Raw genomic sequence first — 27,373 nt, 5'->3', positions numbered from 1 at the left:
TTTGAAAATCTCTAATGGAGCTTTTGATTTTTGTTCTCAAACAACTAGAACTAGAAGGGAAAAACGAGAGAGAGAGAGAGAGAGAGAGAGAGAGAGAGAGAGAGAGAGAGAGAGAGAGAGAGAGAGAGCTTCGGTTTTTTTGCTTGTGGGAGAGATGAACAAATTTCCAGCCCAAGAGAGATGTGAAAAACGTCCCATTGGGATATATATAAAGCTCATATTTCTATTTTCAAGTTTCCAAAGATTTTTCCAACTTGCTTTTTCAAAAATAGAAAACTAGCTTTTATAAAAGAAACAAATTCAATAGGAAACCTTTTTAGAAGGAATGAAGTGGACGAATTTCTACCAGGGTGGCAGGGTGGGGGCGTTTTTCCTTTTTCAAAAACATTGTCTTTTTATTTGATTCCAAATAAAATCCCAAAATTATCTCCACTACTTTTTCTCTCTAATTAAATATCCACTTTCCCTATTTTATTTCTAAAGAGATATTACTCAAGCTTTGATTTAATTTAGAAAAGAAATCAAATCAAATTAAAAAGACAAATGGACATTTTTGCATGGGACCCACCTAGATTTGAATTTCGCCAAAAATGTTCTCTTCTAAATCCTTTTTCCAATTTTGTAATTTAAATAAAATCTATATTTTATTAAATCACAAAATCTTCTCCCATCCAACGGAACAAAAACTCCATCCATATTTTCATTAATTCCCAAAATACCCCTTAGCTAATAATGAACTATTTAGGTATTCCAAATGTGTCATATGGCGTTTATACACCAGTAGAACTATGCATATCTTTTCTCTTCTATCAATGCAACGAATCTAGTTCGTCCGTGCAATCCAGTAAATGCGGGACCCTTATCCAAAAGGATATAAATGGGTTGTTCGAGTTATGAGTGGGATCTTAGCAAGGATTCGACGGTCGATCCTGCAGAGCCTAATGATGGGCCCCACTATGATCTTACTACATAGTTAAAACTACAATCGCATTGGATCAGTGGCCTCCATCGAGATGTAACCCTGAGATGACCGCCAAATCATCATGCCCCTAATCACATCTAATATGTACAAGTCCTTTTTCCTTCCCACATCTATTAAGTTGGGTCCTACGGGGGGTGGACATGTACTACACCCTGGGCCCATTCATGGTATACCTTCTAGTCAAGTAGTTCGGGGCCTGCAAATGCATTCGCTAAATCAGTTCAAAAACATGCAATCCTTTTAGAAAAGCATTTGATAAACCATTTATCAAATCCGCCTGGCCAGGCTATTTTATAGGCCTACTGCTATAACCGAAACTGTAGATGATATCCCCATAATTAGGGGCGGAGAGTTCCATGTTGGATATCCCTATTAGCCTTGTGGGTTTGCCCAAGGTTCCAGTACTACCTTTAGGTCACACATAGAAGGACTAGTGCTAGATAAACCAAGATTCTAGGCCGAGCCCATAGACCAATATGGCCCCTCAGGTCAAGGACATGTAAAGGGTCCTGTCTGGTAGAATGGCCTTACTAACTCTTGTCCACATACTATTCTAGTGTGATCCTATTCTGTGTGCGATCCCATCTTGACACCCATTCTTCTTGCTTAGGGTCCACTACTCAAGTGACCGAGCTAAGCCACTCCACGACTCGTGCATGTAGGCAAGATTGGTGCTGGTTGTGTATAGGAGGAGATGTCCAATCTCAACCCCAACCATGAACTTTTAAGGTCTGCAAAGAATTGGGATACCATATCTCCCTACGATCTGTGAATCCTTGAGCATGTAATTCCTATTGCTACCTAAGGACAAATATGTGTCAAATAATAAGCACATTACACATATTCAATTAGATAATCCCCAATAAATGTCATGGAGTGAAACCTCTATAAATACTTAAATGACAAGACATGTAAAATGTACTGGCTTTTAGCCACTAACTCTAACATCGACCACCTTGTTTAAACCAAGAACCTACAACCCCTACTTCCTTTCCAGCCGATTCTTGAAAAACCGATAGAATTTCCTAATCTTTATCTGATTACCCCTTACCTTTACCCACCTCTTAATTCTTAACAACCTTTCTTCAGCCATTATCCGCCTAACCAACCCAAGGACTTCCCTTTCTGGAAACTTGTAACCAACTTCCACGTTAACAAACACCCCATTATTTCATGCTATAACCTAACCTTTCCTTCCTTTAATTCCAATGATTCAATTCCATCGACCCTTTCAACAATTCCAACTATCATTTTCTCCCATTTTCCATAGTTTTTCCTTTCCTCTTCCCTTTCTTTTGCCTAAAATAACACCTTTACCGTACCCTTAACCTCGGCACCTTAATCAGATCTTCTGCTATTGCTACTCTGTGTTACATTGCCCACCACTTATGACCCCAAATCATTTTCCTAAACCCATTTAGACACATGGCCCATCAATTAGACGAAAATCTATTAGCCTACTCACCTAAACCCATTGCGCACACACTTTATAGCCAAACCCTACCGCATACCCTCTTAACAATATAACCCCTCCAACAACCCTAAGAGAGGGGAGATCGATTGAAAGAAAAATAAAATAAAAACCCTCCTCCTCCTCCTCTCTCTCTCTCTCTCTCTCTCTCTCTCTCTCTCTCTCTCTCACGTGGCATGGGAGCTCCTCTACCCCCTCTCTCTTCTTTTTTTCTCCTGCCTCACGTTCTACTCTTGGTGGACGATGCAAGGCCAAAGGCAATATACCCCCTCCAAGGTATGTCAACTCTCCCCTCCCTCTCTCTTCCCTTTCTCCTCCCCCTTCACTCTCGTTCCTCTCTTTTCCTTTCCCCCTTTCATCTAGTCATCTTCTGCTTACCATTCTATCTCTCTACTTACTCACTTTTCTTCTCTGCTTCCCTTATCTCTTTCTCCTCCTTTTTCCTTTCCCATTAACCTCCATTTTCTTCATCTTCCCTTTTCCTTCTCCTTTCCCCCTTTTCATCTTCTCCTCCTCTATTCCCCAACCATTCCCTAACTTCCTTGCCGCCCACCATCATCCTACTCCAAACTAGTTACCTTTCTTTCTGCCATTTAGTGACTATTTAGGGACTGATCTGAACAAATTTCAGATCTATACCTGATCTGCTATTCTTTTTGTTGCATGCGGTTTGAGACAAACCTGGTTTCTTTTATAGTAGGTTTGAGTTATCATGGATCTATTATATGGCACTTTGCTTGGATAGACCAAGTTCTTAATGATGTTTGAACCATACTTACCAGGGTGGGAAATGAATTCGGGAAACGAAACGTGAAACGGAAACGGGAAACGCATGAAAACAAATACCGGGGTAATGAGAAATGAGAAACGAGAAACAATCGTACGAAAAACGTCTTAGGAAATGATGTGTTTTTCCAAAATTATTTTCGTAAGTTCCACACATGTTTCCTACACATTTCATATGAACTTTCTACGAGTGTTGCATACGTTTATCACGCGTTTACACATTATTTACATAAGTTTTCCATATGTTTCCCATGTGTTTCAGAAACATTTCTCCAATTTTGTATCATATTTTGGAAACGTTTCCGAAACGTATTTCCCTTATTTTAGGCCGCGAGAAACTCGTTTTATGGGAAACGGGTCTCCCACACGCCCAAGGAGTTTCCGGCAACTATGGTTTGAACTCTACAGTCATAAATTTTGATGATTGATCTAGTTGTGATTAGCTACCATGTTTGTTTAAATTGTTTGGAAATGTATCCTTGTTTCCCTAATTCAATCAATCCTCGGCAATGCTCCTAAATTTTCACCGATCTGATTTGCAAACCCTACATTTGTACTCTACAGTTATAAATTTCTATGAATGATCTAGTCGTGATTGGCTACCATGTTTTGTTTAAGGAAAATGATATGGAGACCTAGAGTACCACCTACAATGGGACCTGCAATGAGAATATGCCACCGGTTAAAGAAAAATTTACTTTTTGGTGATTTCCCTAAACTTAAGGGATTGCTCAAGTCACTAGTGATGTTGTGGCATGGAACAATTTGATCAGTCCACTTTTAGGTCCTACTCTCGGTTTCCCTAGCATTACTCTTGTTTTTAATTGTGTGGAAATGTATGCTTGCTGCCCTAATTCAATCAATCCTCATTAATGCTCCTAAAAGTTCACCGGATCTGATTTGCAACCCCTGCATTTGGATTATACACGTGGTTCAAACTAAGAGATTTAACCAAGAATAATTCCAAGAAAACAAAAAAATAGTATTAAAATAATAGGGAAGAGAGAGAGTCAATTAGATGGACTATCAAAGTCCAGCACATAATGTTTCAAATCCGAGTCGATATTCCTTGAAGATTGGAAGCCGTAAGAGACAACCAAGTTCCTTTCAATAAATAAAAAGACAAACTTGTAATACATGACCCCTGCCCCTCCCTCCTCTCTCCTTTCATATCACTTAGAAAACCACCTAACTTTATGAAATGGGAAGAGACTAAAATACAATTTTTTAAAGAATAAATAAAGTATCTTTTTAATGTAACTCTAGGGTTATAAAAGTAAATCCCTAAACTCATAAGATTCTAAAATTCAAAGGAAAAAAAATAGAAAGAAGCACCCTCGTCCCATGGGCTCCTTTAGTGCGTGATGGTCCTACACATGCATCGATGTTCCCCGGTTGGAAAAGAACTTGTCCCCAAGTTTAGTTGCTCCATGATGCTTGTCTCTTCGTCATGGTACTCGTATAGAAAGAAACACTGAAGATGTTGGATGTCTCTATATCCTCTTGAGAGTCAATCACATAAGCATTATCTCAATAATTTTCAATATTATGAATGATCTAACCTTATTATTTAGCTTCTTGTATGTGCCCACTGAAAATCTCTCCTTCCATGAGTAGACCATAACTAAATCACCTTCTTGAAGCTCTGGATGCCTTATATTCATGTTGGCTTGGATCTTGTATTTGGAGTTGCTCTGCTCTAGCTTCTTGCGCATCTATTCATGATTTTCTCTAATGTGTCCACCATCTCCTTTGCATCATCATCAGCCTTCCGTGTAATCAGCAACAACACTATTAAGAAGGTTGTTTGTGTTCCTCCCATAAGCTGCCTCAAAGGGACTTCCCTGTAGGTCTGTTGCACTATAATAATATTCGAACTCTCGATGAGGTAGTGCTGCATCTTCATTACCACCTCTAGTCTTGAGGTGTTCGGGACTGATGACGAAAAAATTGCCGGGGGACTGGACTTGCCCTAAATGTGGAACCACAATTTCAGATGGCGAAAAAATTGCCGATGGTTTCTGACAGTAACACCTTTGTCGTCTCCATCACCAATCTAAGGACGAGAATGGGGGCTGGGCTGATTCAGGGGTGGTAGCAACCAGTTTTGAGGAAGGAATTCCAGTCCTTTCATATCTGGTAAGGAAGTGGGTGAACGTACACAACTTCTAAATGCCTGTTTAATTGGAAGGATAAAGATGAAGGATTGGATACTAGATGACCTGTGGAAATGGGCAAAATGGTTCTGAGACATTCCTACCCTAACCAAGCCCAATATTCTCGCTCAAAATGAGGTGCTTTTCATGTTTGAAAACGTGGAGTTGGCTTCCAGGATTTTGAAGATGCGGGGTGAGGCCTATGGTAATTATCTCACCTCTCTATCTGCGTGGAATCCAGAATATCAACAAGGGGCGAAGGCTATTTGGGTTAAATGTTTTGGAATTCCTCTTCATGCATGGGCAACATCGACTGTGGAGGCTTTGGGGAATCTTTTTGGACCGGTTCTGGAAATAAAAATGGAAGGAAACCATGGTTATTTTATGAGATATGTATTGGAAAAAAATTATATCCATTTCAAAAAAATTATATGAGATATGTATTGGAAAAATTTACACAACTGACTGGTAGCTATCCAAGCCCTTTATCCATCTTCAGATTCAGAATAATAGCTTCAAGATATGCCTGGAAATTTGTGATCCTCCGGGATTGAAAAGATCAAAGCCTCCGGTCCCTGTAAATAAAATCAGGGAAGCTTCCCTTAGAGCAGAAGAGCTACTGACGACATCCACGCCGGCTTCGGGGCTGTCGTTTGCGGGCTCTAACATGAGTCAGCCTATCTTTCAGTGGAGGAGCGGGATAGATCCTGGGCCTTCTTTGGTCATCCAAGACAGGATGGTAGAAGGTGGGAGAACCGTTGATCTTCCATCCATCTGGCCACCTCCAATGCATCGATCAGTCCACCCTGACCCTGGTAATCCTTGGGGGATCCACAAGAAGTGTTGAAATTTCAAATCGCAAATATCGGGTGGAAATTTCAAGGCTAGGTTTGCTAGTACTGATAAAGGAGCCGTTGTGGGTAAGCATCAAAATCAAGAGGAAATGGATAAATCCTTATCTATTAAGTCGGCCCCACCTCCTAAAGTCATATCCAATGTACAAGTGGAACATCCTTGGAGAAGCAAATTGAGGCTCCATAAACCAGCATTATTGACTCAAGCTACATCACGACTAAAGGATAAAAGGAATCGAGCACTGGGCATCCTGAAAAAGCATACAAATGGGTTTACCCTTGATGGAATAATCATCAAATCCCAACAATCAAATCGAAACATTTCGAAAAAGAGGAAGTTGCTCCGACGAATAATTAGAGGCCAATTGTGAGATAGGATCCTTGAAAAGATTACTTTCAGGAATGAGGGAGCAAGGTGAACAAAAAGCTATTGCCCATCTGATCGGCCCAAGGATATTTTCGCCAGTTTTGATCCTGGGAGAATTCTCCTCCTTATTAAATCCCCCCAGCTGTGTGATGTCCTCGGTTGGTTGGATGGTTGAGCCATTGAGTGGTTCAACCCCCCCCCCCCCCCCCCCCCCCAATTGAGGCTGGAGTGCTCGGCAATTTGATGACTTCGGGAATTAGGGGGAACGATGGAGATCACAAATCTTGATATATTAGCCCTACCTTGGGGCTGGAGCAAATATAACATAATGGGAATTATTATGCAAATAGACTACGTTGGGTGTATTCTTCGGAGGATTAACTTTGTAATGCCATCAGGATACTCCAATTCAGGATGCTTAGGATGTTGGGAAGTGGGAAAAAAAAGTGAGAGAGGGGGAGAGGAAGCGTTTGGGTTAAATTGAAAACATTTAATTATTCGCCAAGTGGCGCCTGCTTGATGCATGGTGTTTAGACACCGTATCTTTGGAATTGATATCATGACGGCGGCACAATCCTTGGAACTGACGTCTGTCATGAATACCGCTCTGGGAAGATATAAAGTCGATTGCTGTAGTTTGCGTGTTGCAGAAAATAGTCAGGTTTAAATAAAAATGGAGCATGTAAATGGTGTTCGACATCCCTCCACCCCCATGAACGACCGCTCTCCTAATTCCACAAGGATGGAGGATTGCCAAAATCGGATGGAGGACTTAGAGCTGTTAAGGGCGATGGTTTTGATGAAGATAAGGCCTCTTGGGTATCTCCAACGCCAAGGGAGATTGTCAGGGGCATCATCAAAAGACAATGGAAGAACTTCAAGGAGGACAGTCAGAATGTGGAGGAGCTTGTTCTTCTGACAGGGACACGTAATATAAAGGAGATTTGTATACCACTATACAAACTCCCTTCTTTCCAGAATCATTTGGCGGATGAGAAAAGAGTGCGGCGCCTTCATTGGGAGGCCAATAAATTGGTATGTACTAGAAAGCTGGAGGAATTAGTCTGGTTAAAAAGGGAACCAAAGGAAGAGGTAGTGGATGCCATTATCTTCATCCCAAACTGGTTGATAGAATTAGTTGTTTTTTAGGAGACCTTTCGGGGATGTGAGGTAGGGGTCTTTTGGGAAATCCTATTGGCTTTCCTGTTGGCCATGGGATTAATCCATCCTGGCTTTTCTGACGTTATGTTTTGAGGGAGTACTGGTCCCCAATCTCTGTAATTATTCTATTATTAATAGAACTGTCTTCTTTCAAAAAAAAAAAAAATCTTCACTTCCTCTTTTGACTTCCTACTGTGTTCTTAATAAGATCGCTAAGGCTACAGTTCACGATCTCGGCTTGGCCGTCTGTTCAAGGGCTTATATGCACTACTATATTGATGTTGTGTGACTGTCCTCCACAATGTCCTCCGAAAGTGACCGATGAACTTTGTATCCTGTTTGTTGGTTTTGTCATATATCTAGGGTGATTTGCCCAACTATATTGTAGTTGCGTGCCCATCCACAAAGTTTTGCAAAAGTGACTGGGGAAATTTGTGTTGATCCAATGTGATCATCTTGTGGGCAACCTGTGTAAATTCACCGCCGTGATAAAAAGCAAGGTTTTAGGTTTCAGTTTTGGTATGCATTTCAGTCATAATGAAAATCAAAACATGTCAATTTCGGATGGAAATTTCAATAGATATATTGTAAATTCACAAAAACATATAGAAACATTGGCAAATGATAAACATTTAAGATGAAACTTCAAGGGATGCTGGAATAAGAGCAAAGACACTTAGAAATCATCACAAAAGCTGGAAAAATGCCCATAACGGTTTACCAATATCAAGCACCTTGTGATATGTGCTATCACACATCTTATAATTAAGTGCGCACAACATTTCATATGCAATTCATATTTAAATAATTCTTTAACACAAAATGGTATAGTATACCACTAATACACTACATGGCAAAGAAAGATATTCTTCTTTTTTAAAAGGATTTTGTGATATTTTGTTAAAAATTATAACAAAAATAAAAAATAGGGACAAAATATAAAATAAATTTTATGTATAATAGTGCATGGTTAAATCTGCACATGGCGCAGACTGTTTCTTCGATCATCATCATGAACAAATTTCTTTCCATAAGAATTTTGAAGTCTAGGCCTGTAGGCAGCCATTGAAATGCAGGGAAAACCTACTTACGCACCCAACATCTGAATATTGCGTAATGGATGTTGAGAATGTGACAACTCATGTATGTCTCCATGATCTTTGATACTACCATTCTTCTAAACGGGCGAAGAATCCATGTTGGACATGTCTCGGATTCCAATACTTAAGGATTCTCTAAGACACTTCTAGATCTCTCTTATCTTTTTCTTTTTTTTCTGAATACTTCAACCACAACTTTACAATTACTGCATGTTTTGAGTTTTACCCATCCTAATATTAAGTTTCTTAAATGGAAATAAAATATAATATCTACTTAAGTTTAACCTATTAATATTTTGAATAAATTACTTATTATATTCATATTAGTATATAAAAAATAAAATTTTGAAATTGATTAAAATATTTTGGTGAATCCACGAATCGTCTCTTTTGAGGTTTGTGATTCCGACACTCGATACCGATGTCGATTCCGACACTCGTATCCGTAATGATGCAACATAGTATGCCACCATACCATACTTCATCATTAGAGTTACTTGCAAGCCATGGATGCGAAAATGTGCTAACATTCGATTGGGGAAGTGAACACGAATTATGTTAGTATGAAAACGGGTGAAGGTTAAATAGGCAATGAAAAGCAAATCAAGATTTTGTAAAGTTTGTTTTTAATACCTTAATCTGCTCCTTGACTCTGTCTGGTTTTGCAAAGCTCGTAATCAAACATCTGGTGAAGCATATTTTTTGTAAACGAGCTGTCGTCATAACCCATCTTGTGAAGCATATTTTTTTGTAAAGGGGTGATACCCGAGGATTTGACATGGAGATATAAGGGAGGGTTAGGTGAAAGAAGAGGAAGGGGAAGAAAACGGTTCATTTTATAGCTCAGTAGGTAGGTGTTGCAAATATTATAATGTTGTAGTTTTAAATGGGGCTTTATAAATAGAAGATAATACTTCAAAATGATCTCAACCTTTTATCAAATTGATAGTGTACTCAAACCTTTAATCAAATTGATCTTTGTACTTTTGAAATTGTCTGAGCATTTAATGAACTTTTTGTCATCTTAAAAACTGACTTGAAAACGAGCAAGAGTTGTCGAGTAGATTTTAAACTCCATTCCATTTTTTGAGACATACACTATCTATTCATTGACTTTATCATAAATTTTCGGTTTAAACTTGTACAATCTAGAGTCACTGTCATCATATTTATCTATTTAATTTCTAGATGCGTATAGTATGAGAATCATATCCAACTTTTATCCTTCAGCCCCTATCTGTTTGTCTTATTTGTTAGTCATTTTTATACTGCTAAGACAAATAACATGCAGGACCTGGAAAGTCAAAGAGTCTTCAGAATTTGTCTATGCAACTGAGAAAGTGCTGCAATCATCCATACCTGTTCGTGGGAGAATATAACGTGTGGCGTAAGGAGGAGATCATCAGATCATCAGGAAAATTCGAGCTACTTGATCGCTTACTTCCTAAACTGCAAAAATCCGGGCACAGAGTTTTGCTTTTCTCCCAAATGACCCGCCTTATGGACATTCTAGAAATCTATTTACAGTTACATGACTTCAAATATCTTAGATTGGATGGATCAACTAAAACCGAAGAACGAGGAACTTTACTCAAACAGTTCAATGCACCAGACTCCCCTTTCTTTATGTTTCTATTGAGCACTCGAGCTGGAGGCCTTGGTCTCAATTTACAAACTGCAGATACTGTTATCATCTTTGATAGTGATTGGAACCCACAAATGGATCAACAGGCAGAGGACCGTGCCCATCGTATAGGACAAAAGAAGGAAGTGCGTGTTTTTGTTCTAGTTAGTGTTGGGTCAATCGAAGAGGAAATACTGGAACGGGCTAAACAGAAAATGGGCATTGATGCTAAGGTCATACAGGCAGGGCTGTTCAATACAACTTCCACAGGTTTGTTGTTTTCTATGATCTTTCATGAGTTGATTTCGCTTGAGAAACACATGTTTTCAAATCTTTTTAGAACTTGAAAAGAAAGAAAGAGAAATGCCTGTTCAGTACAACTTCCACAGATTGTTGTTTTCTATGATCTTTCAAGAGTTGATTTCGCTTGAGAAACGTCTGCAAATCAGTTTTGGAACTACGAAAAGAAAGAAAAAGAAATCCCTGTCCAATACAACTGCCACAAGTTTCTTGTCTTCTATGATCTTTCAAGAGTTGATTTCGCTTGAGAAACACGTCTTTTCGAATCATTTTTAGCACTAAAAAAAGAAGGGTATAGAAAGTGGTAATTATGGTCATGGTTTAAAATTTCAGTTTTGGCCGGCGAAATTAAAAAAAAACAAATTTCAGCTTTTACTGCCGAAATCTAAGCAATTTCGGCCGACATTTCAGGAAAAAATGGAAATTTTGAAAAAACGGAATTTGTACTTTCGGTGTCGGCCCCGGCCCCGGCCCATATCCGAAATTTCAGTATTTCGGCTGAAATTTTAAACCATGATTATGGTTATATTTCTGATAATTGTCGTTAGGGATTTGCTAGCGTCCATCGCAAAAGGCATTTTGCGGATGATCTGTTGCATGTCAGAGCAGCCACATAGGCTCACCTTTCAGCAGATCTTGTCTTCATTCACGAGGTGGCTGCTCTGACATGCAACAGACCATATGCGAAATGCCTTTTGCGATGGACGCCAGCAAATCCCTTGTAGTTACTATATTGTTGTTTGCTTGATAACTGGTTCTGGGACCATTTTTGGGGTTATAGAACACAGTCGAATGAAGGCTTGTTGATTGTTCTCTACAGCTCAGGACAGGAGACAGATGTTGCAGGAGATCATGCGTAGGGGTACAAACTCGCTTGGGACGGATGTTCCAAGTGAGAGAGAAATAAACCGGCTTGCAGCCCGAACAGAAGAAGAATACTGGCTGTTCGAGAAGATGGATGATGAGAGGAGACAAAGGGAAAACTATCGATCGAGGCTTATGGAGGAACATGAGGTCCCTGACTGGGCATATACTGTTCCCAACAAGGGAGATAAGACCAAAGGGGACCAAGACAAAGATCCCTCAAACACTCAAATAACAGGAAAACGGCGCAGAAAAGAGGTGGTATATACTGATCTACTTAGTGACGTACAGTGGCTGAAGGCTGTGGAAGGGGGAGAAGACTTATCCAAGGTTGTGAAAGGCAAGAGACGAGATCATCTTCCCGAGGCCAATGAATCAACAAGTGATAATGCGGGAGAGGCAAAAATGTCGGAAGTACAGAATGAAAATGAATCTGTTGCGAGTGAAGCCATTAGCGAGGATTTCTTGAACCAAACACCCAAAACCCACAAGTCCGCCCCCTTACTGTTCAACAATGAAGCTCAAGGCATTGAGGGTAGTACTTGGCATGGCAACATTTTTACGTGGAAGACCCACAAGAGGAAGAGGTCATCAAACCATAGTGGGACTCCAAGTTCATCTGATGTAAGAGGACACCCTTCTAACAGAGCAAATGGGGGATGGTTTTGAGCACTGAACATTGAGGGATATTTGTATGAACTTGGTCTGCTATTGTTGTAAATTTAGTTACCAATAGCTTGTCTGCACTCCTACTTGGGTCCTGAGTGATGGTGCAGAACGTAAAATGGTGTATTTTTTACTGTTTAGCTCCAGCTTAACCATTATTATTTAATTCAGATAACGCTAGTTGTAAAATAAATAAGATTCAATGACTCCTGGTTCATCATGATGGGTCAGTTTGGTTGACCCATCCACCCCATTAGTTTTGTAGGTTATAGGTAGGATTATGGTTATGGTTATAGTTATGATTAGTGGAGGTTTTCAAATTGATGGCTAGCAATTATTTGGGTTATGGCTATGGTTAGGGTATGGGTTATGGTTTGTCAGGAACACCTAATCTATATGAGGAACACCTAATCTATATGAGGTTCTATAGAATGAATGGGTTGGATGAGTGAAGCTACATGGAGATGGTGTTTTATAGAGGGTTGCTCACCCTGCGCGATACCTCAGAAATCTCACCCTATATATATATATATATATATATATATATATATATATATATATATATATATATGAGCATGCATTTGCTACGCTTGAGCACAGAAATAGGGTGGGGCCACATTTTGGGTGGGATCCAAAGCATTCATTTGATGGGCCCTTTCATGGGTAGGGTGTCCACCAAAAATTAGTTTCATTGGATCACCTTAGGGTGTCCATTTGTGGGGCCAAAATGGACAGATTTGTGGACAAAATGTATCTGTCCATTTTTTGCCCCACAAATGGACACCCATTGGTGATGCAATGGAGCTGATTTTTGGTAGGCCCCCCATCCATGATGGGGCCTTCCAAATGAATGCTTAGGATCACCCCCCCAATGTCCCCACTCCCTGTTTATGTGCTCGAGAGCAGCAACCCTTCTCTCTCTCTCTCTCTCTCTCTCTCTCTCTCTCGATATATATATATATATATATATATATATATATATATATATATATATATATATATATATATATATATATGAGAAAACGGTTCCTACACATATGTGTAGAGAGTTCTCTACACACTAGCTTAAAATACAGTGGGGGCCCACATTGTTTGGGTGATCCAAGCTATCCATTTTAAAGACCCTCACATAGATAGGGTGTCTACAAAAAAATCAGATCCATAGGATCATCCTAACCATTCGAACTGTGGAGGCAAAAAATGGACTAATTTGTGAAGGTTTAAAGACATCCATTTTACCTCCACAAATCGTAGGGTTGGGATGATCTTATGGATCTGATTTTTTGTAGACACGCTATCTATGTGAGGGCATTTAAAATGGATGGCTTGGATCACCCAAACAATGTGGGCCCCCAGTGTATTTTAAGCTAGTGTGTAGAGAACTCTCTACACATATGTGTAGGAACCGTTTTCTCACACACACACACACACACACACACACATATATATATATATATATATATATATATATATATATATATATATATATATATATGAGAGAACATTTCCTACACACTTGTGTAGGTAAGTTACCTACACACTAGCTTAAAATACAGTGGAGGCCCACATTGTTTGGGTGATCCAAACCATTCATTTGAATGATCCTCACATAGATAGGGTGTCCACAAAAAATCAGATCCATAGGATCATCCTAACCATTTGAACTGTGGAGGCAAAAAATGGACTAATTTGTGAAGGTTTATACACGTCCATTTTACCTCCACAAATCGTAGGGTTGGGATGATCCTATGGATCTGATTTTTTGTGGACACCCTATCTATGTGAGGACCATTCAAATGAATTGTTTGGATCACCCAAACAATGTGGGCCCCCACTGTATTTTAAGCTAGTGTGTAGGTAACTTACCTACACAAGTGTGTAGGAAATGTTCTCTCTCTCTCTCTCTCTCTCTCTCTCTCTCTCTCTATATATATATATATATATATATATATATATATATATATATATGAGAAAACGGTTCCTACACATATGTGTAGAGAGTTCTCTACACACTAGCTTAAAATACAGTGGGGGCCCACATTGTTTGGGTGATCCAAGCCATCCATTTTAAAGACCCTCACATAGATAGGGTGTCTACAAAAAACAAGATCTATAGGATCATCCCAACCCTACGATTTGTGGAGGTAAAATGGATGTCTTTAAACTTTCACAAATTAGTCCATTCTTTTCCTCTACAGTTCGAATTGTTAGGATGATCCTATGGATCTGATTTTTTGTGGACACCCTATCTATGTGAGGGCCTTAAAAATGAATGGTTTGGATCACCCAAATAATGTGGCCCCCACTGTATTTTAAGCTAGTGTGTAGATAACTTATCTACACATATGTGTAGGAACCGTTTTCTTTATATATATATATATATATATATATATATATATATATATATATATATATATATATATATATATATATATATATATAGAGAGAGAGAGAGAGAGAGAGAGAGAGAGGAAAGTGTTCCTAATCTATAGCTTATCTAAGCTATAGCTCATAAACAAATGTGGCCCCACATTTTTTTGGGGATTCAAAGCATTCATTTGGAAGGCCCTTCCATGGATAGGGTGTGTACCAAAAATCAACCCTATAGGATCATCCTAACCCAATCAAAGGTGGAGTGGAAAATGGACAGAGACACTGTGTGTCCATGTTTGACTCATCCAACCCATTCATTTTATAGCACCTCACATAAATATGATGTGTTGGGTTTAACTCCAGCCCAATAAGGGCTTATTTGGAATTTGTTTTAACTAGAGGGACAATATGGTCTTTCTATACCTAAAGCATATCTCTAAGTGTAGCCCTAATCTTTGCAACACTAGAACAACAAAAATAAAAGAAAAAAGAAGTGAAATTCGCAGGAAATAGGGTTTTTGCGCAGCAGTGATCAAACCAAAGATCGGAGGTCGATCTGTGGTCCGATTGAGCTGATTTTTGGACAGCAGGTTCGTGACATCTTGATCTACATTTTGAACGGTTGAATTGTGATTTGGAGTTTTCTAAATCAGGTTTCTAAGTCGTTTACGGATAGCAGATTTTGGGTGAGATCTTCACCATTTTTTTCACCTTTTTTCTTCTTGTTTGGAGTTGATATTATTGCTCTATCTTCACTCATATTTGTAGATTCCATTGTTGTTGGAATTGGGGATGTTTATCCCATTGATGTTGTTGAGAATTAGGTTTTGTACCTAAAGTATTATAATGGAGATTTGGGTGGACTCCGAGAAAGGTCCCGTGGTTTTTATCCTTCACGTTGAAGGAGTTTTCCACGTAAAAATTCTCTTGTGTTGATTGTGGTTGTTTGTTGATATTTTTGTGGTTAGTATATTTTCATTGTTTGTGTTCAATCGTTTTCTCACAGGTTCAATCAAAGCGGGAAAGGATTTTTTTCCCAACATGATGCTCCTAAGAAACCATCTCCATACCATAATCCTAACCATCCGATCTATAGGAGCGTAATTTCTAGCCATCCATTTTAAACCTCCACAAATCATAACCCTAACCATAAACCATAACCATAACCATAACTATAACCTATAAAACTAATGGGTTGGATGACTAAACCAACTATGGGATATATGGTTTGTGAGCTCTAGCTCATAAACTATATATATATATATATGAGGAAAATAATTGTGAGCTTGAAGCTCATATAGCTTATATGAGCTTGAGGACCCAAACACATGGGTCCCACATTTTTTGTGGTGATCCAAACCATTCATTTGCAAGGCCCCATCATAGATAAGTGTGTACAAAAAATCAGCTCCATTAGATCATCCTATCCACTCCAAAAGCGGAGCGCAAAAATGGGCAGATTTGTGGCAAACGGTGTCTGTCCATTTTGCCCTCCACTTTTGGATGGGTTAGGATGATCCTATGGAGCTGATTTTTTATACACACCATATCTATGTAAAGGCATTTCAAATGAATGCTTTGGATCATCCTAACAATGTGGGCCCACATGTGTTTGGGCCCTCAAGCTCATATAAGCTATATGAGCTTCAAGCTCACAATCATTTTCCTCTCTCTCTCTCTCTCTCTCTCTCTATATATATATATATATATATATATATATATAGAAAAGGGTTTCTACGCTCGAGTGCAGAAGCAAGGATGGGCAACATTTGGGGGGATCCAAAGCATTCATTTGATGGGCCCTTTCATGGATAAGGTGTCCACCAAAAATTAGCTCCATTGGATCGCCATAGGGTGTCCATTTGTGGGGTGAAAATGGGCAGATTTGTGGACAAATAGTATCTATCCATTTCCTCCCCCACAAATGGACACTCTAAGATGGTCCAATGGAGCTGATTTTTGGTACACCCCCCATCCATGATGGGGCCTATCAAATGAATGCTTAGGATCACCCCCCCCAATGCGGCCCCACCCCTGTTTCATGCACTCGAGCGCAGATAAGCTATCTGCGCTAGAGCGCGGGAACTATATATATATATATATATATATACTAGTAAAAAATCTCGTGCGATGCACTGGCCAACAAAGAACTGTACGGACCACATCATAGGTTGATCCAAACCGTCCATGTGATGGAACACAACATAAATAGGTTGTGCCCCAAAAATCATTTCCATTGGCTGGTCCTAGGCCTCCAATCTATAGAGGTTTCCATAATATGTTGTTTCTCTTAAATCGGATGGTTAAGATCACGCTATAGATTTTTTATTATAAAAGCATAAAGGAGTGGGGTAGGATTGAAATTATGTGGCTTTAATGGGTGCCTTTGTTAAAAAGCATAAAGGAGTGGGTAGAATTGAAAATATGTGGGTTGAATGGGTGCCTTTGTTAAAAAAAGTCAAAAAAAGTGATGTGTAATTATATTAGAATTTTGGGAGAAATTCAAATAATTCTCTTATTTTCTCTTCTGCTATATATATATATATATATATATATATATATATATATATATATATATATATATATATATATATGTATGAGGAAAGTGAAGCTACACCGCCGGTGTAGCTAACTTAGCTACACGGCCGGCTTAAAATACAATGGGCCACATTGTTTTGGTGATCCAAAGAATTCATTTGATTGGCCCTCACATAGATAGGGTGTCCACCAAAAATCAGCTCCATAGGATCATCCCAACCCTACGATTTGTGGGGGCAAAAATGAACGTGTAAAAACCTTCACAAATTTGTCCATTTTTGCCTCCACAGTTTAAAGGGTTGGGATGATCCTATGGAGCTGATTTTTGGTGGACACCCTATCTATGTGAGGGCCAATTAAATGAATGGTTTGGATCACCAAAACAATGTGGGCCCATTGTATTTTAAGCCGGTGGTGTAGCTTCACTTTCCTCTCTCTCTCTCTCTCTCTCTCTCTCTCTCTCTCTCTATATATATATATATATATATATATATATATATATATATATATATATATAAGGGAAACATTTTCTGAGCGATACCTCAGATAAGTTATTTGAGCAAGAGCTCAAAAAATCATGTGGGCCCACATTGTTTGGATAATCCAAAGCATTCATTTGATTGGCCCTTACATAGATAGGGTGTGCCCAAAAAATCAGCTCCATAGGATCATCCTAACCCTTTGATTTTTGGAGGTTAAAAATTGACAGATTTGTGGAGGTTTATACCCATCCACTTTAACCTCCACAAATCGAAGGATTAGGATAATCCTGTGACCAGATTTTTTGTGCACACTATCTATCTTTGGACTATCCAAATGAATGCTTTGGATCATCTAAACAATGTGGGCCCATATGTTTTTTTGAGCTCTTGCTCTGATAACTTATCTGAGGTATCGTGCAGAAAACATTTCCCCATATATATATATATATATATATATATATATATATATATATATATATATATATATATAAAGAGAGAGAGAGAGAGAGAGAGAGAGAGAGAGAGAGAGAGGAAAGTGTAGCTACACACTCATGTAGCTAGCTACATACTCGTGCTTAAAATACAGTGGGCCCCCACTGTTTGGGTGATGCAAACCATTCATTTGAGGGGCCCTCACATAGATAGGTTGTGCCCAAAAAAGCAGCTCCATAGGATCATCCCAACCCTACGATTTGTAGAGGCAAAAATGGACGTGTAAAAACCTTCACAAATCTGTCCATTTTTGCCTCCACAGTTTGAAGGGTTGGGATGATCCTATGGAGCTGATTTTTTAGGCACACCTTATCAATGTGAGGGCCTATCAAATGCATGGTTTGGATCACCCAAACAATGTGGGCCAACTGTATTTTAAGCCGTCGGTGTAGCTAAGTTAGCTACACGAGTGTGTAGCTTCACTTTCCTCATACATATATATATATATATATATATATATATATATATATATATATATATGAGGAAATTGTTGGTGAGCTAGCTTGCCCAATCACACGGGTCCCACATTTTGGGGAGTGATCCAAACCATTCATTTGCAAGGCCTTATCATATATATATATATATATATATATATATATATATATATATATATATATATATATATATAGAGAGAGAGAGAGAGAGAGAGAGAGAGAGAGAGGCAATGGTTTGTGTGCAGCTATAGCTATCTGTGCATGGCTGCACAAACCATATGGGGGGGGGATCCAAAGCATTCATTTGGAAGGCCCTTCCATGGATAGGGTGTGTACCAAAAATCAGCCTTATAGGATCATCCTAACCCAATCAAAGTTGGAGGGGAAAATGGACAGACACAGTTTCTGCCAATTTTTTCCCTCCACAAATGGCAGGGTTAGGATGATCCTAAAGAACTGATTTTTGGTACACACCCTATCCATGGAAGGGCCTTCCAAATGAATGCTTTGGATCCCCCCAAAAATGTGCCCTCCCTTCCCATGGTTTGTGCAGCCATGCACATATAGTATATCTGTGCAGCTGCACACAAACCATTTCCTCATATATATATATATATGAGAAAAGTGTTTCTAGTCTGCCGACTAGAGATCATTCTCAAGTCTGGTGACCAAAAAACATGGGTCTCGCCCTGACATATAGAGGGTGTCCACAAAAAATCAGCTCCATAGGATCATCCCAACCCTATGATTTGTGGAGCTTAAAATGGACGGCTATAAACCGGCACAAATCTGTCCATTTTTTAGCTCCACAAATGGAAGGGTTAAGATGATCCTATGAAGCTGATTTTTTGTGGACACCCTATCTATGATGAGGCCTATCAAATGAATGCTTTAGATCCCCATAAAAAATGTGGGACCCAAGTGTTTTTGGTCGCCAGACTAGAGAATGATCTCTAGTCAGCAAACTAGAAACACTTATCTCTCTCTCTCTCTCTCTCTCTCTCTCTATATATATATATATATATATATATATATATATATATATATATATATATATATAGCTTCTCTAGTCCGCCGACCAAAAAACACAGTGGTCCCACATTATTTGGATAATCCAAAACATTCATTTGATAGGCTCTCGCATAGATAGGGTGTGCCCAAAAAATCAGCTGCATAGGATCATCCTAACCCTTTGATTTGTGGAGGTTAAAAATGGACAGATTTGTGGAGTATATAAGCGTCCATTTTAACCTTCATAAATCGAAGGGTTAGGATGATCCTATGGAGATGATTTTTTAGGCACATCATATCTATGTCAGGGCCCATCAAATGAAAGCTTTGGATCATCAAAACAACGTGGGCTCACTGTGTTTTTAACCTCCACTGTCAATTTTTAACCTCCACAAATTGAAGGGCTAGGATGATCCTATGGAGCCGATTTTTTGGGCACACCATATCTATGCTAGGGCCCATCAAATGAATGCTTTGGATCATCCAAACAACATGGGCCCACTGTGTTTTTAGTCGGCGGACTAGAGAAGGTTCTCTAGTCGGCCGACTAGAAAAACTTTCCTCACACACACACACACACACACACACACACACACACACACACACACATATATATATAGGAATAAGATTGTACGCTCGACCGTACCTAAAGTTAGGTACGGTAAAGTGCCAAATCACATGGGTCCCACATTTTTGGTGAGCATCTAAACCATTCATTTGCAAGGCTCCATCATAGATAGGGTGCATACCACAAATCAGCTCCATAGGATCATCCTAACCCATCCATTTGTGGAGGCCAAAATGGACAGATAGTGTTTGTCCACAAATCTGCCCATTTTGGCCTCCAGTTTTGGAGGGGTTAGGATGATTCAATGGTGCTGATTTTTGGTATGCACCCTATCTATGATGGGGCCTTGCAAATGAATGGTTTAGATGCCCACCAAAAATGGGGGACCCATGTGATTTGGCACTCTACCGTACCTAAAGTTAGGTACGGTCGAGCTTACAATCCTTTTCCTCATATATATATATATATATATATATATATATATATATGAGAAGACGGTTCCTACACATATGTGTAGAGAGTTCTCTACACACTAGCTTAAAATACAGTGGGGGCCCACATTGTTTGGGTGATCCAAGCCATCCATTTTAAAGGCCCTCACATAGATAGGGTGTCTACAAAAAATCAGATCCATAGGATCATCCCAACCCTACGATTTGTGGAGGTAAATTGGATGTCTTTAAACCTTCACAAATTAGTCTATTTTTTGCCTCCACAGTTCGAATGGTTAGGATGATCCTATGGATTTGATTTTTTGTGGACATCCTATCTATGTGAGGGCCTTAAAAATGAATGGTTTGGATCACCCAAATAATGTGGCCCCCACTGTATTTTAAGCTAGTGTGTAGATAACTTATCTACACATATGTGTAGGAACCGTTTTCTCATATATATATATATATAGAGAGAACATTTCCTACACACTTGTGTAGGTAAGTTACCTACACACTACCTTAAAATACAGTGGGGGCCCACATTGTTTGGGTGATCCAAACCATTCATTTGAATGGTCCTCACATAGATAGGGTGTCCACAAAATATCAGATCCATAGGATCATCCTAACCATTCAAACTATGGAGGCAAAAAATGGACTAATTTGTGAAGGTTTATACACGTCCATTTTACCTCCACAAATCGTAGGGTTGGGATGATCCTATAGATCTGATTTTTTGTGGACACCCTATCTATGTGAGGACCATTCAAATGAATTGTTTGGATCACCCAAACAATGTGGCCCCCACTGTATTTTAAGGTAGTGTGTAGGTAACTTACCTACACAAGTGTGTAGGAAATGTTCTCTCATATATATATATATATATATATATATATAGAGAGAGAGAGAGAGAGAGAACGGTTCCTACACACATGTGTAGATTAGTTATCTACACACTAGCTTAAAATACAGTGGGGGCCACATTATTTGGGTGATCCAAACCATTCATTTTTAAGGCCCTCTCATAGATAGGGTGTCCACAAAAAATCAGATCCATAGGATCATCCTAACCATTCGAACTTTGGAGGCAAAAAATGAACTAATTTATGAAGGTTTAAAGACATCCATTTTATCTCCACAAATCGTAGGGTTGGGATAATCCTATGAATCTGATTTTTTGTAGACACCCTATCTATGTGAGGGCCTTTAAAATGGATGGCTTGGATCACCCAAACAATGTGGGCCCCCACTGTATTTTAAGCTAGTGTGTAGAGAAGTCTCTACACATGTGTAGGAACCGTTCTCTCTCTCTCTCTCTCTCTCTCTCTCTCTATATATATATATATATATATATATATATATATATATATATATATATATAAAACCTTTACAGGAGAGAATCACGACGAAAGAATGAATTGATTTAATTATCATACTTGATTTGTGTTTTTAGAATTTTTTAAGGCCAATCAACAAAACCTACCCCTCAAAAGAATGAATCGCATTGAAAAGAAACAAGGTATTTTACTTACCACACCCAATGTATATTTTGTGGTTGTTTGAAGGGGCAAATTAGTATTGCCCAAGCAAGTGGATCCTTTTAATCAAGTTTTGTACAAAAGTTGACATGGAGTTTGGAGTTTTTGCAAAGAGGAGTGCTAGCAAAATGTCTCAAGAAAAATGACAGAAATTACCCTATCTCATAAAATAACTAAAGTAAACAACCAAAAGGCCATTACCATATAAAATGATCAAAACACCATTACCTTATAGAAAATTACCAAAAAAATAACCTTATTTGCTTGAAAATAACAAACACCTTAAAAAATGACCAAAATAGTCTTCTCACAAATGACCAAAATACCCGTTCCTCATAATTAACGGCCAAAAAGAAAATGACCAAAGTACCCCTATCTCATGAAATATGGTATTTTGGTTATTTATTTTATGAGATAGGCATATTTTGGTAATTTCAATGAAATAGGTTATTTTGGCCATTTTCTGCAAGATATGGTAATTTTCACGGGACGGGTATTTTGGCTATTTTATGAGTTAGGGGTAATTTGGTCATTTTCTGAGTAAGGATTTTCTGTCGATGGTATTTTCTGGATGTATTATAGGAATGCAAAAGTAGTAATATTCATTGGACTAGTTTCTATATTGCTTGTGAGTTTTATCTATAAACTCTTGTCATTCAGCTACAACTACAAGAGACTGTCGAAGATACTGGAATCCACCACCTGAATAAATTTGGTATCACATCTCAATTTTTAAAGTATGTGAATATGAGAGAGAGAGAGAGAGAGAGAGAGAGAGAGTAATAGCCCACCAAGAATATTGTAAAATATTTGAGCAAAGTAAAAATGGTACTGAGAAACACATGAAATATGCAAATCCTGCAGCTTTACTCGTATGATAGTTGAATGATTCAAATCACCAACAACACTCCTAATATTGACATGGGTACTATAAATAGACGTAGATCTGTCATTTATGAAAGATTCCTTTAAAATTAACACATTCTTATTGTCATAACAGGGAGGGTTTTTAAGAAACTTCCAACATTGGCATTCTTCCTAGAAGCTCTATTTTTTTTTTTTTTTATTTACTAATACTCCAACTTTTCAGCAGTATATTAACACCTCTCACCTTAAGTCATGTGATGATACATTGTCTCGAAAAAAAGGAATGATATGGACCGTTCAATCCATCCGAACCATCCATTCAATCTGGCCCAGCATGGTTGAAAAACAGATCCTAACCATTAGATCAGCGGCCAGTTGATGACTGAACAAGAAAAGGCTCATCTTCTTCTCAGATGCCAACTTCCCATATACGTACAGTAACGCAGGGAGCGAGCTTTTCAACAAAAGAAGCATAGAAGAGAAGAGAACGACCAATGGAAAAGGTTTCAAAGACATTTTTCATTTTTGTTACCTAAAAAAAGAACCCCATTAATGTATTCAACTTCATCAGTGTTGTCCGATATCATATCATAGAGACAAACACTAAAAATCAAATGTATGAAAAACGCCAAATAACCCACGAAAATCAAAGTGGTTGTCAAACCCAAGTTAGAGTTGATCTTTTGCAGAGAGCTACTCCGGCGTCGGATCTCTTCCTCCGGCGAAGGCTGTCATTCTGCAGAGGACGAATCTGTGGATAAATCTATGAAGGCTAAGGGACTAGGGGGCCGCGGTGATCTTCTTCGTCGCCGTATAATGGGTGGCAGGTAAGCGCTTCGGAGAGATTCGGAGTTGGGTGGTAGCGGACTGGGAGGTCTTCCCAGGATTCCCGAAGTTGCTTGGTCTCCCCACCTATTGCTCGCCATTTCCGTCTCGAACTCTTCTCTCTCCGAGCTTGTTATCGAAGTTTCCGTCGTGGAGGTTTCTACGTTGTACACATCAGGTTCATCGTATTCCTCTTCTGTTCCTTCCGGTCCTTCGTCTTCTGTATTTTCCGATTCGGAGTCATTATCCATTTCCGTGTCTTCCTGGGTATTGGAATCGGAATCGGGTGGAGTAATTCGGTCTTCTGGTCTGCACATGTTTTCTGTAAGTCGGAGGTGTAGTACCTACTGTTCAGCGCGGTGAGGATTGCCGCTTATATTAATGGAGGAATTTGTCAAGAATATGAACTCAAATGGGCCAGCGAGGAATTCGGGGCGGCAAACTTTTCAACCCCGTCCCTGGAAAAACAACCGGTATCCCTTGGCAAAAGAGTTCCTATCTGGGAGGAAAATCCATCAGGAGGTTTGGAAAGTTAAACTTAGTAAAAGAGACGAGAGATTAGTCCGGGTGGCTCAAAGAAGGAAAGAAAACAATTTAGGGGACTGGAAATGTTCTAAGTGCAAGTATATCAACTTTAGAAGACGGGTGGAATGTTACCGGTGTCGGAAAGTTTGGTCGGGTTTTGACATCGATTTACCCGCTTCCTTTGCAAGGACCGCCCCGGTTCTCTTCTCTAAGGAAAAAATGTCAGAACCCACGTCTAAGGTGTTGGCTAGTGTGAAGGAGTCCAAATTCAGAGGGGCGCTCTCCACCGCAGAGAACAATGAGAAGGGTTTTGTTAACTGTGATGATGCGCCAGATGCTTACGAAGCTTTATGTCCAGAAGAAATTTGGGCGGAATCAATCACTTTAGATTCCCAGTTCAGTGTCGGGAACACTCTCTGGGGAAAGATTAAAGAAGGAATTTCTCTCGAAGCAACGGAGATTCAAAGATGGATGGAAAGGACTTCAGGTACCACAGGAAGTTTGCAGATTACCAAGGTGGCTCCTCGGGAGTTTGCGATTACCTCCTCTCTCATACTATTATTGGACTCGAATAAGGGTGAATGGGCAAAAGCTGAAGATAGTCCTTTCGAAAGGATTTCTGGATGGAAGGAGAGATTTCCAGGGAGGTTTATATCTTCGTGGTGGTCGATTACAGGTCTGCCCCCTCACGCTTGGTCGGTGGTAAATTTCAGAAAAGTGGGATGCAGGATCGGAAGAGTGCTAGCTACAGACGGGTCGTGTGAAAAGGGTAATGGGTATGAGAAAGCTTTGATATTATTAATGGTATCTCAGTCAGCTCCCGATGTCATCAAACTTCCGGTGTGTATAGACGAAACTGTATTTTGGGTGACAACAGAACGTTGTTATACTCGTCCTTTGCTAAATGACGTTCGGGAATCGGAGGAAGTGGCCGAGATGTTTGTTCAATCGTCGTCTGCTTCGTTAGACAAGAATGGCGGAGGTTCGTCGGAGAAGAGGAGTGCGCAGTATAGCAAACCAGGCGGAGAAAATCTTCCTTGCGCCTTTTCTTCTTCTAGTAAGCAATGTGACGTGTCCTCTGTACTTGAAGGTAGCTTCAGCTATAAAGGGATAGTATTCGGCGATTTGATAGCTGAGAAGATGGCCATGCAGAGGGATAACGTGGAGGGAGATCTCTCGCCTACAGTACGGCGAGTGTCAGAGGTAGATTTCTCGAAAGAGGCGGAGTCGCTTATCCCCTTGATTCTTATTGAAGATCCTCAGCCGTTGGATGAGCAAGAAGTGCAGCCGGATCCTCTGCCACCGGATTTGATGGGCCCATCCTCTCAGTTTTTTTCTCCTCCTGTCTCGGCGATCTGTGGATCAAGCCGTTCAATCCTTCCGATCGAATCCCCTCCGTTGGGAAGAATTGTGGTTTCTAGATCGTTGGACCTTTTTAACCTATGTTGTTTGGAGGCCCCAAGCCCACGTGATCTGATGGACTTTATGGATATTTCGGCCCATGGGCTCTCTTTAGACTATTCGAGCGGGTGTGCAAGCATGGTAGATTCCCAATCGCACTTGAAAGTTCCTTCAATCTATTCACCCTCGCTTCTAGTAAATTGGTCGGTGCAAGCCAAGGGACTAACACCCTTTCCATCACCTACTGTGGGGACACGAGGGGAAGGAAGGAACATGGGCGCATCTAATTTTATCTCCAATCTCTTGGACGAGTTTGCAGAAGCCTCTGGGGGAGCTAGCAACATCGATACGGGCGTTCAGGTTGATGTGTTAGTGCCAAAGGGGAGGCAAGGTCAGCTAATGTTGCAAAATGGGGAGGAGAATGAGGTGTATCCTTCTTCAAATTCTCTTTCCAAGTGGAGCGATCAGAAGGAGTGTTGGGTGGATAGCGGTGGGGAGGAGCTAAGTGACCACGAAGACTCCTTTTGGTCAGAAGACAGGAGTAATAATTTGGCAGTGGTTATTCCTCAAGATGTCGATCCAAAACCCATTTCTTGGGTGGATCCTAAAACTCAGATACTGGAGGTTTTTGTTAACCACATTATTTCTACAAGCAGGGCCTTGGGCCTATCTTACTCTGGATCCGAGGATCAGTTAATTGATTTGTTCCGGGTTGTAGAGGGAAGAGAGTTAGATCAGCGTATGTCATCTGACCCATCCAGCATAGAGGGGATCAAGAAGTTGTTGCGGGAACTAGCTAAACTTAAATCTGATGTTAACTATGAAGGGCCGCATGGTAGTAAACCTACATTTTCAAATAGGAGAAATAGTAGAAGAGGAGGTCAAAGGGGTCTGGTACCTATTCAATCGGTGTGTCCATGAAGATAATTTCTTGGAATGTGAATGGGTTGGGGTCTTTGGAAAAAAAGGCCCAAGTCAAAGCAGTTGTAAAAGAAAATAAACCGGTGGTAGTATGCATTCAAGAAACAAAATTGGGGGGGGTGAATAGATCTCTAATTCAGAGCTTAGGTGCGAACGCGAACTGGGAATTCGTGGCCTTGGACGCCATTGGGGCTGCAGGGGGCGTTCTTGTGATGTGGGATCAATCACGGTGGGAAGTTCAAGATTCGTGGTTAGGCGAGTATTCAATTTCAATAGTTTTAAGGCAAGTCGGGGAACCTATTTTGGTAACTTTCACAGGCATTTACGGCCCAACAGTGCGGAATGACAAGGTCAAGTTATGGGATGAATTAACCGAAGTCAGGAATAAGTGGGGTCATCCGTGGTGTTTGGGGGGGGATTTTAATGAAGTCAGATGGGTGGAAGAAAGGATGGGGTGTAGGAGATCCAATCAACAGATGGGTAACTTCTCAGACTTTATAGCTAGGAATGACCTGATTGATATACCTATGTCGGGGGCCAAATTCACATGGTCAAGGAATGCCAGGAAGAGTCGGATTGATCGCTTTTTGTTTTGCTCAGAGTGGTTATCCATCTTTCCAGACTCCTATCAAA

General features: G+C 39.8%; 1 protein-coding gene across 1 annotated transcript in view; it reads left to right on the top strand.

Annotated features, from left to right (window-relative positions):
- Window positions 1–12,572, top strand: part of ATCHR12 (SNF2/Brahma-type chromatin-remodeling protein CHR12) — a 59,787-nt gene extending 47,215 nt beyond the window's left edge. Inside the window, exons 11-12 of the mRNA XM_077390874.1 lie at window positions 10,169–10,771; window positions 11,622–12,572. Of these exons, the coding sequence (XP_077246989.1) occupies window positions 10,169–10,771; window positions 11,622–12,334 (1,316 nt within the window). The 3' untranslated portion in view covers window positions 12,335–12,572. The remainder of the gene's footprint in view (window positions 1–10,168; window positions 10,772–11,621) is intronic.
- Window positions 12,573–27,373: the final 14,801 nt, after the last annotated feature.

The sequence above is a fragment of the Tasmannia lanceolata genome, unplaced genomic scaffold (genome assembly GCF_043159265.1).
Source record: "Tasmannia lanceolata isolate RefF3 unplaced genomic scaffold, GAP_Taslan_0.1 ptg000002l, whole genome shotgun sequence".
Taxonomy (NCBI): Eukaryota; Viridiplantae; Streptophyta; class Magnoliopsida; order Canellales; family Winteraceae; genus Tasmannia; species Tasmannia lanceolata.
Note: the sequence above shows the minus strand (reverse complement) of the source record. Positions and strands in the feature narration are given on the sequence as shown.